Here is a 21,736-nt window from a genome sequence, read left to right on the forward strand (position 1 = left end):
GCTACCTGCTATACTATCACATGACCTCATCAAAAGACAAAAACTATTAAATAGTATAGCATAAAAAACTTTAGCTCTTTTGGGAGGTAGGATGGCACCAGAACTTTGGTTGTGGATCTGGTAAGTCCTATATACAAAAATATAGACACAAAGTTATACCCCTGAAATACTACAGAATTGTAAGAAAATAAGTCAATAAATTTTAAAATACAAAAAATAATTTTAGCATAAAAATAACTCCCAAATTAAAAAATTAAAAGCCATAAACAACTAAGTAGTGCTAAGGCATGCATTAAACGCCTATAACAATGCTTCTGAAATCAATCATCCAGACACCTTAAACTTTTAGGCAAAGTTTTCAGCATTTCCTATAATTTAAACAAATATGTTACAACAACACAACTTGATACTGTAACGAATACATTTCAAGCAGTCATTGCCTAATACCCTTAATTCTCAGCTAAGAAATGTATTTTTAAGTGAAGCAAGATAGATTTTATTGAATGTAATTTACTTAGATGCAAGAGAGGAAGAGAGAGGAATACATATTCCACAGAGAACATGAGCTTCTCCAGAGTGCAGAAGAGAGATACACATAAGGAAGAACATGGGCTTGAAGAGCAAGCCTATCACTTTCCTTTTTAATAGTAACCGTATTGTAGCTGTTATCCAGGTCAGAATATTCAACATTCCAAACTAAATGCCTATAATGAAGCTTTCAAATAATGTACTTTTAAAAGATTTTGGTGCATTTAACACAAACATTCTGATAAAATTCTTTACTTCAGCCCGATAAACCTTCAAATTTCAAGTTATTATAGGTATTCAAAAAGGTCAGAAAAACCAGAACATTTGTAAGAAATTTATTCTGAAATGATTTAGCTAATTAAGATTAAGATTAAGAGGAAAGCTAAATGCCTACTATGCATGTTTCTGGAAACCTTTCAAATGTGGAGCTTTGTAATGTATCCAGAATGATGCCAAGACATGCTAAAAGACATTTTTCCTTAAAAACACTAGAATGCAAAAACAAAACAAAAAACTAGAATGCTCAGGCAGAGGAGATGGCTCAAGGCACAGGAGTGCATACTTCGCTTGCAGGGGCCCTGCTCTGATCCCTAGTACACCTCATGGTCCCCTAAGCACTGCTTGGAGTAACCCTGAAGATGGTCCACAGTGGCACATGAGCACTGCTGGGTGTCCCCGCAAATAACCAAAAATAAAGCAAAAAAAAAAAAAAAAAACAAGAACACTCACATTACATAAATCATTGCAATTATTAAGTTATTCTGATCTGGCCTAAAGAAAAAAAAGTTTAGGAAAGGGAAAAATAAACATTAAAAAAAATTTATTTCTACCCCTGAAAGAACAAAATTATTGAACAAAGTCATCAAATACAGCAGTTAAAGTCAATGTAACATTAAATAGGATAAGATTAAGAGGACAAAACAGAAGAAGTACTTTTCTATCTATCTAATTCCATTTCTATCTACCAAAATAAGAAAGAGTAACATTTTCCTACCAAAGATGTTTAATTACAAATGTCAAATTTACTGCTTTTCTTTATAAAAAAGTTGATAGGCAGATTCTGGATGGAGAAGACAGAGGCTGCAGCTGTCTTGGGCCAGGCCAAGGGCTAAGAGTCTTTGGGGAATCTACCAGTGACCAGCCGTCAATGAAAGCACAAGTCAAAGTCAAAGTCATGTGTTTCATTTGTATATATATATGTGCGCGAATATACATACAGGTTCTTTTTTTCTCTTTACTTACCACACACATATATTGTATATGCAAGGCAGAAAACCCAATTTAACTGTTGAAATATCTATTGTGGGAGCAGTGTGGCAAGGAAGACACTTGCCTTTTACATTACTATGAAATCCTACTATAAAAAAACCCCAAAATTAGTTATTTAATTGGAATTTTACCTATAATCTATGACTTGATATTTCACTATACATCGCAGTAAACTAACAAATCTTCAGGAAAAAAAAAAAGATGCAATTTCTTCACTCATTTACCCTACTATCAGTCTTGACTAGAGTACAGTGTGTATAAACAAACTTGTCTTTAAGTGAGCCCTACAAAGAAATACTCATAGGTAGTTTTAAACTGCTTGTTCCTTTTAAAAGGCAGTTTTCTTTTATACTGGTGGTGACTAGACCTATTTTAAGCAGCTTAATATTTTTATGTTGAAGGAAAGAGAACTTGTATTATGTGCCAAGTATTCAACACATGAAGACAGAACTGTATTAGCATCGGAAGCTGTCACAATCACTATACTCATCTATTAACGTAAGCATTTAATATTTTCATGGTTTCTCAGTTTCAACTGTCCCTTAGAGCAGCAAAGGAATTAGAGAAGGAAGAAACTTTAAGACCACCAGAGAATCTGAAATAGAATAAATAAGTACTATGGCAATATTGTCCTAACAAGAAAGACTAAGGCAAATTTTTACATTTAAAAGGGAATTTCATTTTAAAGTGAGGAAAAGAGGTAATCAATAAAAAAAAGAAAACCATGAATCTCGATCCAGATAAAGTATTTCTTTTAAGAAGATCTGAATATTTTAATTAACAAATCACAAGTCTGTATTGCTTTAAAGGTTATTTTTGTTCAAAATGACACATTTCAGAATTAACCAAAATATATTTCTATAACAAGTTAGTTTAACCGAGTAAGTGAAGACAAAACCACAGTGTAGCTCCCTTAACCCAGTAGTCAGGTTTTAATGACAAAGTCCGTTGCCAGCAATGGACGTGCAGGTAACCATCAAAGTTGCAAGTACAAATCCCAAACTGCTTCTATAAACTGAAACGACCCTTGCTGAGCCACAGGCATAAAAATGGGGGATTGGCACTGTATTTAATGGCTATGGTCTTTGTAACACGGATGGAAGTGCCTTCGAGAGTGATGATCACAGTCTTATCATCTACTTGCTTTTTTTCACAGGTAGCATCTTCTTTGATCATAATCCATCCAGCAACTATTTACCAAGAATGTTCAAATCTGGAACATAAGAGGCACTGTAGCTTTCCATCAGAAATAAAACCAGCTCGCTTCTGTAAAGTAATTTAGTAACAGCTATAGAAGTTCAATATTATCCAGAGAAAGTGAATAGAAGAATTAAATTGAAACAGAACATTAAGTGCTTATATAGGTTTCACTCTATTACTAACTTCTGTGAAAGTCTTCCTGCATTATCAATTAAAGCCTATACTTATATCTATTATCTTATCACAGATATGATGGGAATGATAAAAAAAAACCTGTTAGTTCCCCTAGTACACTTTGAAACATCAAAATTATTTTTATTCACACTTTATACTACTGCAAGATAGCAAGTAGGTATCAAGTTCTTTAAGAGGGGATGGTAAGACAAACTGTCAGAACCAAAGCACAGATTTTTCTTTTACACAATTCTTGGCATGATACAGGGGGTTGATACTGTCCCAGAGAGTAAACAACAGCTAGAACAAAAAGAAAGAGAGGGAGAAGGGGATGGAAAGGAAGAGAGCGTACTCATGTAATGCTACAGGTCACAGACCTCTTCATCTTAAAAAAAAAAAAAAGCATTTCTATCAATAAGCACATATAAATTTTCTCACTTTTTTAAAAGACAGATAATTTATTTGAAAAAAGTAATTAAACATCTCAAAAGATTCGTGAATTTTTCAAGAAGAACTTTGAAACATAAGTTCTCAGAGTCATTTTACTAATATTGGCAACAGGTTTGGGAACACTGTAACTTACAAACCTCTCCAGTTTACTGGTCAGAAACTGCATCTTTATATACTTGACATTTTTCTTTCATGAATATAATCTTACTTATTTTAGAGCTCACCAAGGCTTAAGTCTCTCACTCTGTCTCTGCTAGCCTCAAATATTTTTCTCCTTTAAATGGAAAAAAAAAGAAAAAAAAGAAAACAATTAACTTTAAAATTCTGAAAATTTAATGGTTATATTATTTACCATATTGGAGGGAGTCAGGGGAAAATAGAGAAAAGGTTAATTAAAAAAAAAAAACTAATATTACAACATATACAGAAACTTATTTCCAAAATAAGGAAAGAGGGAGGAGAAAAGTGATGGCACCAACCAGTCATAAAGCCGAAGTTGGAACCAGAATAAATCACTTTGGTTTCTGAAGCCAAATCTGAAGAGCAGACAATCAGAAAGAAAAACAAAATTGTAAAGATGTATAGTCAGTGGAATTTTTTTCTATCAATGATTTAGTTATAAATATAGATTATTAGTCTTCTTTCTATACATGTAACAAAGGCCAAACAACTACCACAAAATTTCTATAACTGACTTTTTCACATTTGTTAAAAAAAAGGTAAAAATCACATACTTCCTTTCCTTCAGTTCAAATCCTGAACTGAAATATTGTAACAATAGCTGGTCCTAACTTCTATACAAAAGTTAAACCGTTATCAAGCTCCCTTGCCACTATAATAAGGAATTACATAATTTCTGTCACACTTGCTTTGAATTTAGGGGAAAAAAAAATCTCAAAGGAACTCATAAAAAGAGCAAGTGAAAGGGGGAGGTATACAGCTATGAAGGAGAGAGGAAAGAATGAATCAAATACTTGGAAAAACTCGAATCTGACATTCAAGTACAGAAAATGCCCCCAATGGGATGATGAATGGGTTCCATTACAATAAATCAGCAAAATAAAATGCAAATCTCAAGCATGATAAATAGCCCTAAGAGGCTGTCTACTGAAAGAAGTAAGGCTAGTGAATCAGTACATAATTCCTTTTGGACCCTAAAGAAGGGATTCAACAAAAGTTGATATACTGTTTTGCAATTTTTTCTTGGTTGTCTTCAGGAAATAGTTTGCTTTTCGCTGCCATATTATGCAGACCATTTCTTTACAATCCCCCCCCCCAAAGAGTAGTAACTTTCATATATTAAAGACTTCTTTAGAAAATGAAGGGGAAAAAACACAAAAAAGAACGAGGCAACAACAATGATGTTAACGGTTACTCTTCATTGCTTCTTTAGCTGCCATTATCAGTGGTGTCAAGCTAGATAATGGTTTGGCCAGTTTCAGGAAGTGATGCTGCCAAAAAGAGGGGGAAATAAGTAAGATTATTGTCCTTGATTTAGAAACAAAGTATTTCTTTTTCAGAAAAGCCCTCCAAAACTGACAAATCATAATTTATTAAACACACATTTCAATACCCATATAACCCCCCCCCAATCAATACTTTCCACGATTTTTCTTCTGGGCAGTGTTGGGGATTAAACCTAGGGCCTCATACATGTAGGCATAATCTCCAGCTCAGAGCTACGTCGCTGGTCTAATACTTGTACCCTGGTTTTTCTTGAAGCATCTGGTGGTGCTCAGTCCATCAGTGTTCAGGGAATCATGCAGTATTAGGGAGCAAGTACAAGGCTCCTACATGCAAAACACATGTTCCAGCAATTTGAGGCATCTAATAACCACCAACACATACACTTTTGAAGTTCAAAGTATAATATTAGATTTCTAACATATCAATGAAGTGACCAGATTCCCAGGAGAGCAATGAATGGGTCTAAAAATTGATAACATGCAAAAACGCACACACTTATTACTGTATTATAGGTAACATATTTCCAGTAAATGAAATCCCAACCTGTAGCTGGTGGTGAATAAATAATGTAATTAATCCTATGTAAAATTTTGTTAGTTTAACAATAACTCACACAGTGCTAAAGTGCTATGTAAAATTCTGTTTGGTTACTCAAAAAAAAAAAGTTAACAATTCCAAATTCACCTGTAATAATTCTTTGGCAGAACCCCTCTTCTCCACATCCATCTCCAAACACCGGTTTAAGAAATCCCGAAATATTGGAGAAAGCTTCTCTGGGTTCTGAAGTTCTGGGGTTCCATTAGTTGCTATCAGGTACAAGGCCTAAAAGTAGAACATCGCTGATATACTTACGGTAGTTCAACAAAGTGAGCACATTACCAAATGTATGAATGTGGTACCAGGCAACTTGTGAGACATGTGCCCTAAGCCCTGTACTATCCTGCTGGCCCATGCAAAATTAACCTTTGAAAAATTCTTGCAGTCTTTATATGTTTATCTATTTTAAGTTCCTGGAAATGTAATTTTTGAAAAAACAGCAATGACAAAACTAAATTTGGCACAGTTTAAATGTACAGAAAATTGAGTAGTTTTCAATTATTACTCCTCAACCAATTTTTCCTGATAATATTGTACATCAGGCTGAAACACTAGTTACAAGCGATGAATCAATACTGATAAAATTTTATTAAACAATTATTTTTGAGGGAGTTAGTTTTTGGGACTATAGTTAGTATAGTCCCTAAGCAGCAGTGCTTAGGGCATATACCCAGCACACTGCTAGGAAAAGTATTCCCAGAATTATACTTTTAGTCTTTATACAGTTCTACGAATTCTGAACAATGCATACTTCAGGTAACTAAGCATCATTACTGTACTATAATAACTACTTCACTGCCCTAAACAAAAAAATCCCATGTTCATGGGATACCAAATGTATCAGTGAGAATGACATACATCAAAATGACTCCAATCAACTTGCGCTAGTGGGGATGCAGTGAAAAAGCAATTGACATTCACTGTTGGGAGTACTGTCTGGTTCAGCTTCTACAGAAAACAGTACAGAGACTGCTAAAAAAAAGTAATAATAACTGAGGCCAGAGTGAGAGAAGAGTGGGCAGGGTGCTTGCCTTGCATGTGGCAGACCGGGTTTAATCCCTTGAGCCCCTTCAGGAATAATACCTGAGTGCAGAGTCATAAGTAAGCCCTGAGCACAGCCAGCTGTGGCCCAAAACCAAACAAATAGTAGTAATGGAAGTTTCATATATGTGACCCAATGATTCCACTACTTTGTATTTACCCCCAAAACACAGTGGAGGGGCTGGAGAGATAGTACAGCAGGTAGGGAGGGTTCTTGCCTTCCAAGTAGTCAAACTGAGAACAAATGCCCCACGCCCGCCACCCGCTGCAAACAGCAACACCAGTAAACATGTATGGAATCATAAAAATCCCTGAATAGCAAAATCCATACTAAATAATAAGAAACTAGGGGGCATCTCATTACCTAACTTGATGCAATACTATAAAGTTGGTCACAGTCCTCCCGTTGTTCATCGATTTGCTTGAGCGGGCCCAGTAACGTCTCCTTCGTGAGACTTGTTGTTACTGTGTTTGGCATATCGAATACATCACGGGTAGCTTGCCAGGCTCTGCCGTGCGGGCAAGATACTCTCGGTAGCTTGCCGGGCTCTCCGAGAGGGGCGGAGCAATCGAACTCGGGTCGGCCATGTTGGCTGCGTGCAAGGCAGACGCCCTACCCACTGTGCTATCGCTCCAGCCCAAGGATATATAAAGTACTCACAAAGTCTAACAATAACAAGAAACCTAAAAATACCATAAAAAATTGGGAAGAGGAAATAAACAGACACTTCTCCGAAGAAGACCAATGAATAGCAAACAGGTACATGAAAAAAAGCTTGTTGTCATTTATTAGGGAAAGACAAATGAAGAGGATAATGAGCTATTATCTGACATCAGTGAGAATGGCATATATTAAAAATACAACAGAACAATATCTGTTGGCGGGGGTGTCATGTCAAAGGAACTCTCACCCACAGTGGTGAATGTTATTTGGTCCAAACCCTAAGGAAAACACTATGGAGATTTCTCACTAAACTCAGAACTGAGCTCCCATATAACCCAGCAATTCCACTTTTGGGTATCTATTCTCAGGACAGAGAACATTCATTCAAAAGAATGTATGCACGCCATTATTACTGCAGCACTCAGTACAACAGCTAAAATATGGAATCAACCTTGATATCTAAGAAATGGCTAAGTGGATCATGAAGATGTGGTATATATACACAATGGAATACTATACAGCTACTAAACTACAAAGGAATGAGGAAATCATGCAATTCGTGGCACCATAGGTGGAACTGGAATACATCATGTCCACTGAAATAAGCCAGAAGGATATACACAGGATGAATCACATATATATGGTAGAGAAATTGGAATGAGTTTTAAAGAGGGAGGGGAGAATGCCCAGATCGCCCTTGGCCCCAGAGTATATGGCAAAGGGAAGAAATCAAGTGGAGGGGAGGGAAAGAAGAGACAGATGAGAAGTGGAGGTTGAGGGTGGGGGGTTGCACAGGTCAAGGGAACTCTGGCGCATTGGTTTTTTTTTTCTTTTTGGGTCACACCCAGCGATGCACAGGGGTTACTCCTGGCTCTGCACTCAGGAATTACTCCTGGCGGTGCTCTGGGGACCATATGGGATGCTGGGAATCGAACCATATGGGATGTTGGCTGCGTGCAAGGCAAACGCCCTACCCGCTGTGCTATTGCTCTAGCCCCTACAGTGGTAGTATTAAGGAATGATAGAGCCAAATATCCAAAACAGAGTCAACTTCACTGAAGTCATGAGACCCAAACATTAAAAACCAAACTTAAAAAGGTACCTGTCAAGAGAGCAGGCTGGCAGGGGTGGCTGTAGTAGGGATATGGGAGTGAACCTGAGAACTCTGGTGAACAGAAGTTGACAATGGTGCTGGCATTGATGCTGGAATGCTGTATGTCTGAAACTCAACTATGACTAACTTCGCAAACCAAGATACTTTAATAAAACGGGGTCTGGAGTGATACATCAGAGAGTAGGGCGCTTGCCTTCCAAGTGGCCGACTCAGATTTGATCCTAGGTACTGTATCCCATATGGTCCCCCAAGCCTTACCAGGAGTGATCCCTAATCAAGGAGCCAGGATTAAGACTGAAGCACTGCTGGGTGTGGCAAAAAAAATTGAAAAACATTTTAAACCACAAAACCACTAATCTGGGGGAAAAAAAGTACAGCTAATTTCATCGCAGCACTAAGCACGATAGCCAGGGTAACAACCCCAGTTTGAGATGAACGGATAAAGTTGTGGTATAAATACACAACAGAATACAAATTAGCTCTAGGATAAAATCTTGCAGTTTGCTGCACCTTGAATAGAATTGCAGGACATTATGTTAAGTGAAATATGGGTAAATCCCAGAATATCTTACGCATTTGTGATATAAAGAGAAACGAAACACAATAATAGACATACTGAATGGTGACGAATCCTTTCCCTTATATTACAAACTAAGAAGAAAGGGGAGGGAGATGGGGAAAAGAAAGAGGCTGATTAACGCAAGGACGGGGCAATGTTCCACTGGTATTTAACCTTTTTCTTCCTTTACTTTCTTTTTGTTTTATTGGGGGGGCGGTTACACCAGCAGTGCTAAGGCTTACTCCTGGTTCGGTGTTTTACAATCACCCCTAGTGGTGGTTGTTGGGATGCTGTATGTGGAGCTGAGGATTTGAACAAAGATCAATTGCGTGTAAGACAAACACCTTGACCCCTGCAACTATCTCTCTGGTCCTGGTTTTCAACCTTTCTACATCTGCAGACAGACCAGAATATAGAAAGATGTCTGAAGACCACTGCATTACAAGAGGAGCTGTCATGTTCTCCTAGGATCGAGCTGGTCCAGTAACATTGTGAGACTTGATGTTACTGTGTTTGGCATTATCGAATACGCCATGGGGAGCTTGCCAGACTTTGCTATGTGGGCGAGATACTCTCAGTAGCTTGCAGGGCTCTCCGAGAGGGGCGGAGGAATCGAACTCAGGTAGGCCCAGTCGGCCATGTGCAAGGCAAACGCCCTACCCACTGAGCTATCCAGGATCTTTCTGACTATAACTATTTTTCAGACTTTCATTTCCTTCGATAATCTTGATGATTTGAAGAACAGATCACGTTACATATTACTGGGTGTTACTCTAATGGAATGTTTTATTTTTTTAATTTTTCTCATTATATACTGCAATTATGGATTTTTGTGGGGAAGATAATAGCATACCATTTTCATTGCATCATATTAAAAAGGTTTCAGCATGATTTATTACCCGTTTTTAGGTTTAGGGGCCACATCCAGCTGTGCTCAAAGATTACTCCTGGTGGAGTTTTACATGGCGACAGGGACTGAACTGGGATCAGCTGTCCTGAAGGCAAGGAGCTGCTGCATGGGTGTATTTTTCTGGCCCTCAACTTTTTTTTTTTCTTTTTGGGTCACACCTGGCAATGCACAGGGATCACTCCTGGCTCTGCACTCAGGAATTACTCAGGAATGGTGATTTTAAAGGGAGGGAGGAAAGGATGGTAAGAAGAAAATTATTGGGAATATTGTGCCAAGGATTGAACTTGGGGCTTTGTATAAGCAAAGCATGTGCTTCAACCTTTGGAGCCAAAATATCTACTTAGATTACTTAACACATATACTTTTTTATTTATAAAACATATTTAAATACCATATATGTGTATCTATGTCATACTTATCTAAAAAACCTATATTAAGAATGCTGAACTGATTCATTTTTATTATTCAGAGATCAAAAATTAGGTTTTATCAACCCTGTATCCAAAACTCTCAGTCAGTACCTGGAACACAGCAATACTCAATAATGTTCTAAAGGACAGGATTTCTCTGGTGATAAAGCTTGCATTTTAATTAGCCTTACCCTCAGGGGATTTTCATTGAGGTATGGTGGCTCTCCTTCTACCATTTCAATAGCCATGATACCCAGAGACCATATGTCTACTTTGGGGCCATAAGCTTTCCTTGTAACCACCTCTGGCGCCATCCAATACGGTGTTCCAACCATGGTACTTCGCTTGCTCTGCTCAGGGGTGATCTGGGCACAGAAACCAAAGTCAGCTATAAAAAAAAAAAGAAACACCACAAAAAATTTAGTTAGCAGAGACTATGAATAGTTCTATCAAAAGTTCACTTTAAATATTTAAATTACATTTAATAGTTTGGCTTGTTTTAAAACTGTTAATAAAGTAAACCAGAATGGGTTCCAGAAAATTTATTTAAGCGACATGCTTTCAAGGAAGACCTTTATGCTAGATAATTATAACTGACCCTTGAACGAAACAGGTTTGAACTATGAAGGCCAACTTTTACTATAATACATATGTCCTGTAAATGTGAATTATAGTATCAATGAAATACAGCATTAGAAATGTATTTTCTTTTCATGATTTTCTTTTTTTAATGTTTTATCTGATTGTAAGAATACAGTAGCTAAGATACGTAACAAATTATGATTGGTATCCTTCTGTTCAGTTTTTTTAAGGGGGTGGGAGAGTTGACACCCAGCAGCCTCAGGTCTTACTGCTGGCTCTGTGTTCAAGTACCATTCCTGAGAAAGCTTGGAAGACTATCTGTTTGTGATGCAGGGATGAACCTGGAGAACTCTATGTAAGGAAATCATGCCTTACCTGTTGTATCTCTCCAGCCCCCAGCTTAAGTTTTCAGGGAGTCAAAAGTCACACATAAAAATCTTTTTAAGCTGAGGACAACAGGATTGTTTTATTTATCTAAACATAGTATGCATAGTGTATAATTTCGGGAGGATGTCACTACCGCTAGCCCCTCCTTCACAGCCCTTTGTGCTACCTTGCCAGCCCCATACTTTTAATAAAATTGAAAAAAAGTGTAAAAGAAAAGGTCACCAAAGGTGGACACTTTTATACTAAATGTAGTAAACTAAGTAAACAAAGCTCAGGAAGTAGGAACTACTTTTGAAGAAAATGAAGCGCAACAAAAATCACAAGCATCTGACTTGCCACGAGCAGAGAAAGATGAAACATTTCACTACAACTTACCTACAAAGTCTTCCCCAGCATCATTCTGCTCTATCTATTTCATAATTGAGGAGAAGAACACTTAGTTTAGTACTCAGTGTTAATTCAGTGGGAGTCAGGGTTAAATTTTAAAAATTCCCACTTTCCCACTATTCAACCCATCGTACTCTGTTTAAAAATTACTGTTAACATGTAGATGTCTAAGACTTAAACTTTTCTTATACATTTATATGCATATAAATAATCTCTATGAACAGCTTAACTTATTTTACCTAACTAGGACATTGTTTACTTTTTTTGCTCAGGTGCCAAGGATTCAACCATGGGCTCCCAAATGCAATATTATTTTTTCCCTTTTTTGGGGGGTGGGGGGTCACACCCGGTGATGCACAGGGGTTACTCCTGGCGGTGCTGAGGGGACCATATGGAATGCTGGGAATCGAACCCTTGTCGGCCACGTGCAAGGCAAACACCCTACCCGCTGTGCTATTTCTCCAGCCCCTTCAGGATTATTTTGCCTTTCGCACAGATCTGGCTTGACTCTTTATCTATTTATTTATTTATGTATTTGCTTTTTGGGTCATACCCAGCGATGCTCAGGGGTAACTGGCCTGACTCTTTATTTATTTTGCTCGAGCGGGCCCAGTAACGTCTCCATTGGAGACTTTGTTGTTACTGTGTCTGGCATATCGAATACTCTCGGTAGCTTGCCGGGCTCTCCGAGAGGGGCAGAGGAATCGAACTCGGGTCGGCCATGTTGGCTGCGTGCAAGGCAGACGCCCTACCCGCTGTATTTGCTTTTTGGGTCATACCCAGCGATGCTCAGGGGTAACTCCTGGTTTTGCACTCAGGAATTACTCCTGGAGATGCTTGGGGGAACATATGGGATGCCGGGGATAGAACCCAGGTTGGCCGCGTGCAAGGCAAATGCTTTACCGCTGTACTATTGCTCTGGCCCCCAGCAAATGCAGTATTTTTGAGCTATTTTGGATATTTTCCAAATTTTATTTTTAAAGCTATTTCTATATTGGCATGGTGTTTAACATTTTTGTAATAACATAACTTTTTGAAACATAAAAATATAATTTAACTATCCCCTACTGCTCAATTTTCATTTTCAAAAAATAAAACTCTGTACTTCTTATGCATATGCTTAGTAATTTTATTGGGGGGACATTTGAGGCCACACTGTTTCTAAATTATCCACTAAGATAGCAAATGTTGTTCAGCTGGAAAAACTTTAGCAGACGTTTTTGCTAGGTCGAGGACATGGACAGCAGAGGAAAGTTGATTTTTTTTCCATGACTAATACAGAAAATAGTTAGGTCAAAGTGGTTTACATGGGTGTTTTTTATTTTTTTTTTTCCTTTTGGTCACCCCCGAGGAGTTCAGAGTCAAGTCAAGTCCAAATTAAGCCATGTTCAACCAAGTCTAAAGATGAGACTGTAACATGAGACTGTAACAGATAAATTCAGGTTTATCTTTGGGTGTGGCACCACTATTAAAATAGCCCAAAACTACTTCCTAGCACCTCACAATTTAAAACTTGAATTCTGAAGCAGATACTATATCAACCCCAGTTGCCTAAATAAAAGTACATTTTCTCAACCACTCTTCTCAGCCTCTATCCACCTATAAATATTAACAGAAGAGGCTTTCAACAAGGGAGCTTCCTAAAAGAGGTTTTCAAAAGGCAGAAAAGTAAATAGCAAGTGTTGTTTGTTTATTACTTACTAAGTTTAACTGATCCTTCCATTCCCAAAAGTACATTGTCACTTTTGATATCTCTGTGGATGACTTGGTTAGCATGCAAAAACTCCAATGCCTGTAAACACTGAACAACAAAAAAAAAAATTCAATGAAACAGTTCCTGAAAAATATCTAAGAGAGGTTCACAGTGAGCAGTTTGGTACTCAGCACTGCTTTAAGTATTCAATAGTTCTGTGCAGTCATGAAAATAAAATTCCTTAATGAATCTCCTTTTATTCAGAGAGCATATTCAGAGTCTTACTTGGCTTTTTCTCTGCCACTGATTACTTAAAACTATAAGAATATCACCAATGTTCAATGTTCTAATTTGTAAAATGATATATATGTCTATGTCATTTCTAGGCCTTTTGGGGGGATGGGGAGGGACTGAGCCACTCCTAGCAAAGCTCTGCACAGGGCTTGTTCCTGGCTTGTTCCTCCAGCCCACCCACTTTTCAACTTTTACAGCCCTAAGGGAATGCAGCACTTGTTAAATATGCACAGCAGTAGAGATAAATAAGAACTTTTGCATTTGAATCTGGAATATTCAGAAATGAAATCAATGTGAAAGAATTGAAAAGTGGGCAAGATCTTATTCCATGTTATCTTTCTTGCTTCATTGTTTTTGTGTTTGGGCCATACCCAGCAATACTCAATGGTTACTCCTAATTCTGCACCCGGGGATCATTCCTGGTGTCCAGAGGGACCATAAGGAACTCTGGGGATCAAACCTAGGTCGACCATATGCAAGGGAAGTGAGTGCCCTACCTGCTGTACTCTCTCTAGCCCCTCCACGTCATGTTTCAAAAGTGAGGAAAATAACGCTGTTTGCTTAAGTATAAGAAGATCAGATTTTAAATATTGGCATGCTAGTAAATTCTTTTAATAAAAACTGAGAATATAAATTGTAAAACTGGAAACAATATTCTGCTTCTACTCCAGTTAGAAAATAACGAATCAAGTTTTTATATTATTAACAAAAATGTCACTCAGAGCATTTCATTAAAGGAAAAATAGCTATGTGTTATCAAAGTAAATCTACAAAGCAGTTAAGAAGATTATTTAAGGGCTTACAGAGATGTACAGAGGATCAGGTGCTTGCCTTTCAAATGGCCAAACTGGGTGCCCTGAGTTCCTCCAGGAGTGATTCCCTGAGCACATAGGCAGTAATAAGCCCTGAACATTGCTGAGTACGGCCCCAAAACAAAACAAAAAAAACAACAAATACATATGACAAATGGAAGCTTTTTTAAAATTTCGACTTGGGTAATCTGTCAGAATTCTGGCTAAAGCAAACTTAAGTCTAAGTTCATCAATGAATATAAAGAAACAGAAACCACCACCCTCTTTACTGTCATGAGACTACTGAAACCAGAAACAGACTGTGTTCTGCTTTGCCTGAGATAGTCTTTGAAAGGTGTAAATTTAATGGCATAAAACTCTAAAATTGATCTTGCTTAGATAATAATTAAAATTTTTTCCCCACGAGAATCTGCCTGCTGAACTGGGCATGTTTCTTTTCAGAGCTATCCTTACACATGAAGAAAAAGGTAAAAACTCTTGTTTAGGAGATAACCTGTAGGGAATGTACATAAAAGTATATCAGACAAGAATTACCTGCATTAAAAAAAAAACGGGTAGGGAACAAAACCCTCCCTTTTCAATACACCTGCTAATTAATCACATCCCACATTAATATATCAAGCATTAACTCACCTCTCTGCATACAGCAGCAATCTGTGCTTCATCCATGCAGGTCTCTGTTACAACATCAGTAAGTGACCCCCCAGCAAGGTACTCCATTACTACAAATAATTCATCTCCCACCAGGTAACTGAAAAACAACAACAACAACAAACTATACACACGACACACACAGTTTTACTTCTTTAAACACATAGCACTCTTAGGTTACAGAATTTGCTATGCAACACAGAAAAGTAATAAGGTTATTAAAGATTCTCTTGAATTACTTTATAATTGCCCATAATTTTAAGCTGAGTGTGCACAAAGATCGTTCCAATTAAAATAACCCTTCCTGGTAGGAATTTTTGTTGTTGTTTCTGGGCCAACCAGCGATGCTCAGAACTTACTCCTGGCTCTGTGCTCAAGGATCCCCCATGGTGTGTTCGGGATGCCAGGGGTTGAACCAGGGTTGGATGCATGCAAGGCAAGTGCCCTATCAGCTATTCTCTTGGCTCTGGCCCCTATGGCTGGAATTTTTTGCTCTGTTTTATAAAAGAGTGGGGGCAAGGAGAGTTTTAATAACTCCTATGAGGTTTCATTGCTAAAAAGTGACGGGCCAGACATGGAGAACAGCAGACTCCAAAGCTTATGGCTTACCTTAAATTATGCTACACTAACATAAAATATTACTTTAATAGCATTATGTATTGTGCTAAAAGATATAGCACAACAGTTCAGAGCACATGCTTTGTATATAGGAAACTGGGAACAAAGAATCCCAGGTTCAATTCCTGGATTACATGATGAGGGATCTCTCTCTCCAAACAAGAGCTAGAAGAAGCCACTGAGCAACAATTAGGTGTGGCTACAAAATCTAAAACACACAAAACAAAAAACTTACTTTAAAAAGCATGGGAAAGTGGATAGAAAGGGAATTCTAAAATCATAAATTCCATAAATAAAGAATAAAATATTAAAATGTGCTCTTTTCCCTCTATTTGAAGCAAATTTAAACATGGACATGAGAAAAATCTAATACAATCATTATTATAACTGATTTTTCTTCTTTTTCCCTCTGACTTTTGGGCCACACCTGGTAACGCTCAGTGGTTATTCCTGGCTCTGCACTCAGGGAACCATACAGAATGCTGGGGACTCAACCCTGGTCGGCTGGATGCAAGGTAAGTGTCCTACCCACTTGTACTATTGCTCTGGCCCAATTTTGGCTTAATTTTCTTACATTCACACATATAACTGCTTCAAAGGAAAAAAAGTAACAACGAAAGAAAAAACAAGTTGAGGGATGAGGGACGGGACTCAAGTCATCAAGCACTTATTTTGCAAGTGTTGAGAGGCCTGGATTTGGACTCTGGCACTGAGTGACACCCAAACATCACCATTTGGCCTCTAAAATAATGCTGACCATTAACAAAAAAGAAAACAGTTGAGGGGCACGTAATTCTATTTACTAAATTAAATGAAGTTTTGATAGATATTTGCCTATTAGCACTTGGAAAAAAATTTATTTCTAAATGTAAAAACTGTGGGACTATGTCAAGACATAAAACACAGCCAATCTTTCCTTAAAGTTTCTGCTTCTGATCGTGGCAACTGGACAGACGCACCAGCAGTAATGCCCTTCATTTAACTGTCTGCTCTCACTTGCCAAAAGACATCTCCTTAGGAAACATCTCCAAAATTATTTCTTTCTTCAAGCTTACTTTACTAATGGCATTCTTGTCCAACTAAAATGGAAAGATCTCCAAACAATGAGATTTGAAATTTCTCCTCTTTTTGGTGCTCCCACCCCAATCCCCAATTTTTTTAGTTATATAAACTGTGCTTAGGGCTTAATCCTGGCTCTGCACTTCAGGGATAATTCCTGGTAGTGCTTGGAGGACCATTTGGGGTCCTGGGACTCAAACCTAGGCCAGCCGCTTGCAAGGCAAGGGCCCTATCCACTATACTAACTCTATGGTTTCAAGTTCTCTATTTTCATTCCAATGTTTAAAAAATATTAACATTTACCTGTCCAAGAAGTTAACTATGTTAGGATTCTTTAATTCTTTCATCACCAGAATCTCATTAATGATCAATTCCTTCTTTGGCTGTTTCTGCAAATTAATCTGCTTGATAGCAACCTATAATAAAAATCGGAACAAGTTTCCTAATTAACTTACAACATTATAAACACCATATAGTGAATCAATGGTTCTATCGTACATCTACATAGTATCTCATACAGTAAGATGGTAACTTACTTATGGAAACATTTTCACTTTGATATTAGCTGCATAGATTGCTTTCCAATACTGTTTATAAATATCTCCCTCCCTCCCTCCCTCCCTCTCTCTCTCTCTTTTGTGGCACCAGCCCCGAGGACCTCACAAATTCAAGGTCAATGCTCTACAATTGAGATACATCCCCAACCTAATTTTTTTTTCTTGAAGCTTATTAACCAACCTTAGGTTATCCCACCGCCACAAATTAATGCTCTTTTTATTCCCATCTGAAAAACTAATTTTTTTTTACTTATGAAATTTAATACATAATTCCATCTTTCCCCTTAATAAGTATAGTACTTTTTTCAATAATCAACTTAAAAAACCTGACTATATGCAGTGTTTTTTTAATTGTTTTTTTCCCAGTGTCCTTCCACTAAAAACTAATGGCAGGCCCCAGAAATAAGAAAACAGTATTTACCTCCTGTCCCAGTGCCACATCAGTAGCTGTGAAAACTGTACCAGAAGCCCTAAGAGAAAAAACACAACCAGATTTAAGGTTTCCAAATAATCGCTATTTGTAACATCCAAAAATTAGGATTAAAGATCACAAATTTGACAAAAAAGGATTAAAGAACACTTAAGACTTTTGGTTTATTTTGAAAGGAATAAAAGCAACATTAAAAGGGGAAATAGGGCCAGAATGATAGTATAGCACATAGGGTGTACATAGCCTTACACGTGGCTGACCTGGGTTCAATCCTGGCATTCCATATGGTCCCCAGAGCACTGACAGGAATAATTCATGAGTGCAGAGCCAGTAAAAACACTGAGCACTGGCAGTGTAACCAAAGTGGGAATAAAAGGGGTGGGGTGGGGTGGAGTAAGAAAAAGTAAATTCAGTTGCAAAATTTATGTTTGAAATTTGTCAATTTCAGACCACAAAAATATTGAAGAAAGATTAGCATAAAGCTCTAGGTCTACTAGTCTTTTAAGAAATAAAAGCAGTAATAAAATGAAGGTTCTGGATGTTGTTTTCAAAAACATCCTTCTTCCTTTCAGAAGTCATCTGCATTAGGTGTTTATGTTTGATATGCACCATTCCACGCATATTTATATACTTTAAGAAATAATTTACCACTACAGAATCGACAGTTTTTAAACGTCACACAAATACACACACATATGTGATTTCATTTTATGTGTTTTCCTACAATTAGATTTTTTATTCAATAGTGGATTGGTGATGGGCATTCCAATGGTTTGGAGTTATACTCATTATTATTTATATGCATTAAACAAACACTGTAATTTATTATTATGCTCAAAAGTGAAGGGCTGGAGTGATAGCACAGCGGGTAGGGCGTTTGCCTTGCACGTGGCCCACACGGCCGACCCGAGTTTGATTCCTCTGCCCCTCTCGGAGAGCCCGGCAAGCTACCGAGAGTATCTCACCCACACGGCAGAGCCTGGCAAACTACCTGTGACGTACTTGATATGCCAAACACAGTAACAACAAGTCTCATGATGGAGACGTTACCGGGCCCGTTTGAGCAAATCGATGAACAACGGGAAGACAGTGCTACAGTGCTCAAAAGTTTTCAAGCATTTTTTTTTTTTTTGGATTTTTGGGTCACATTCAGCGATGCACAGGGGTTACTCCCAGTTCATGCACTCAGAAATTATTCCTGGTGGTGTTCGGGGGACCATATGGGATGCTGGGAATTGAACCTGGGTTGGCCACATGCGAGACAAACACCCTACCCACTGTGCTATTGCTCTAGCCCCTCAAACATTTCTTACTAAAACCATTATTGCAATTGATTAGTTCTTATAAAGAATACTTAAGGGTTTCCAAAAAAGACTTCTCTTACTAATCACAGAAGCATACCCAGAAGTTAGTGACATAAGAATCTCAGGGGTTCAGGTAGAAGATTGAAAAATACCAATTACTAAAAGAAAAAAAAAACAGATGACAATTATTGGGGTCAGAGTAATAGACCATCAAGTAGGGTGCTTGTCCTGTATGTGCTTACCCAAATTTTATCCCTGGCATCACATATGGTCTCCTAAGTTTTGCCAGGAATGAACCCTGAGTGCAGAGCTAAGAATAAGACGTGAGCGCTGCTGGGGGAGGTCCCCAAAACAATCAAACAAAAAAGAAATTTAAGGGGCTGGAGCGATAGCATAGCGGGTAGGGCGTTTGCCTTGCACACAGTCAACATGGCCGACACAGGTTCGATTCCCAGCATCCCATATGGTCCCCTGAGCACCGCCAGGAGCAATTCCTGAGTGCATGAGCCAGGAGTAACCCCTGAGCATCGCCGGGTGTGACTCAAAAAGCAAAAATAAAACAAAACAAAAATTAGGGTAGGGCGTTCGCCTTACACGCGGCCAACATGGCCGACCCGAGTTCGATTCCTCCGCCCCTCTCGGAGAGCCCGGCAAGCTACGGAGAGTATTCGATATGCCAGACACAGTAACAACAAAGTCTCCAATGGAGACGTTACTGGGCCCGCTCGAGCAAATCGACGATCAACGGGAGGGCCTTTACCTTTACCTTTACCACTTGACTTAAAGATATGATATGATTATAATCCATGTTGTTATTAATACCCATTAACCTTGCAGTAGATCTTTTTATTGCTAAACTGGACAGATACCTCAACAGGCTGAAGTGTATGTTTTGCATGCAGGAGACCCCAGTTTGATCCCCAGCACAACCTGGCCGCTGAGCACCACCAGGTGTGCCCCCAAACAAACAGACAAACAAAAGTATCAAGGTGAGAAGAATGCTAACTCCTGCCAGTACTCAGGGGATCATGCAATGCCAAGGATAGAACCTGGGTTCTATGCAAAGTATGCACACAGCCCAATGAACTCTCTCTTTGGCCCAATATCTTTAAATAGTATCTAAAACTAAAATGTACTACTTATTTGCACAAATTTAAAGGTACTATTCATAGGCTATAACAGGTGCTCAAAATCAGCAGGCAAAAGACATGCCATGCTGTACACCCAGAAAGCTTCAAAGCTTACAGTAATACACAGTTACTAATACTTACCCTTGTCCAATTTTTTCGTATCTTGTATATTTTTTCTTAGGATCACCAATACTCACAATAGTTCCTATTTTAAACAAAAACAACAAAGTTGGAAACCATTCACGCAGAATAAAGTTATAAACTGTTATTTAAATAATCTCCAATGTTTTTAGAGCATATGTTTTCAAATAATCTCAAAAGCAATATATATTTAAATATTAAAGAACCGTAATAAATTCTCCAAAGCAAATATATCCATTAAGTTAGACCTCCAAAGAAATGCCTTGATCATTCTGTCACTTTCTCAAAATGATCATGCTTCAGAATAACCAACTGCACTAGCATGTCTTGACACTAAACTGAATTCTCAGCACTAGGGATGTTTGGTCATAAAATGGTGAATTTGGGGGTATAAAGTGAGCTCAAAGGACTGGAGGACATGCTTTGCATAGGGTAAACTAGATTCTTATCAACAGTACCTTATGGTCCCCAAGCAAGGAACAAACCCCAAATACAGAGTCAGGCATGGTTCCTGAGCACAGCAGGGTATGATTTAAAAAGCCCCCCTGCCCCCTCATAACGATGTTATGAAACTACTTGCTCTCAGAAATAGTAAGTGACAGAAAAACCTTAAATAGTAGTTCTAACTTCTGTATCTTCTACCTTTCAATATAATCGGGCAATAATTATATTATAGGAACCAAGAAACAATAGCACAGAGTCAACAAAGCACAAGAAAGAATGAAAGCAGAAATTAAAAAACAACAATCAGAAATAACAGAAATGGGAAGCATCGTGTTTCCCCAGCAGAATAACAGTGGCTGAGGAAAAAAAGTAAGTAAGTAAGTAAATAAATAAATAAATAAAAGCTTTCTGGTGCAGGAAACCTCTAGCAAACAGAAAACATTTAAAAAGTCTGAAAAGAAACTTGGTCCTTGCAGCACATACAGGCATCTGTTCCTGACCAGTATTATCTCCCCAGTTCCTCTAGCTACTTCTTTATGAAAGGCAAAACACACGGAGGCCAGAGTGATCACACAGTGGGTAGGGCTTGCACGTGGCTGACCCGATTTGATACCCGGCATATGGTCCCCCAAGCATACCAAGAGTGATTCCTGAGTGCAGAGGCAGGATTAAGCCCTGAGCACCGCTGGGTGTGACTCCAAGACAAACAAAAAAGCACACCAAAATGTCATTTCATTAGATTTTACAAATTACTCTCTAATAAACTGAACATAGAGATTGCTCTAATATGAACAAATGTCACTGTTAGAGAAGTTCACAAAGTTATAACTAAGAAACAGGTTTCAAAATTAGGACGTTAGACAT

General features: G+C 38.1%; 1 protein-coding gene across 1 annotated transcript in view; it reads right to left on the bottom strand.

Annotated features, from left to right (window-relative positions):
- Positions 1–1,268: 1,268 nt before the first annotated feature.
- The window catches only part of PAK2 (p21 (RAC1) activated kinase 2), a 70,492-nt gene continuing 50,024 nt past the window's right edge, over positions 1,269–21,736 (bottom strand). The window contains exons 8-15 of the mRNA XM_056121414.1: positions 20,429–20,492; positions 17,845–17,893; positions 17,170–17,282; positions 15,172–15,289; positions 13,441–13,540; positions 10,575–10,771; positions 5,773–5,910; positions 1,269–5,072 (exon numbers count right to left, since the gene is read on the bottom strand). Of these exons, the coding sequence (XP_055977389.1) occupies positions 4,986–5,072; positions 5,773–5,910; positions 10,575–10,771; positions 13,441–13,540; positions 15,172–15,289; positions 17,170–17,282; positions 17,845–17,893; positions 20,429–20,492 (866 nt within the window). The 3' untranslated portion in view covers positions 1,269–4,985. The remainder of the gene's footprint in view (positions 5,073–5,772; positions 5,911–10,574; positions 10,772–13,440; positions 13,541–15,171; positions 15,290–17,169; positions 17,283–17,844; positions 17,894–20,428; positions 20,493–21,736) is intronic.

The sequence above is a fragment of the Sorex fumeus genome, unplaced genomic scaffold (genome assembly GCF_029834395.1).
Source record: "Sorex fumeus unplaced genomic scaffold, SorFum_2.1 ptg000044l, whole genome shotgun sequence".
Lineage (NCBI taxonomy): Eukaryota > Metazoa > Chordata > Mammalia > Eulipotyphla > Soricidae > Sorex > Sorex fumeus.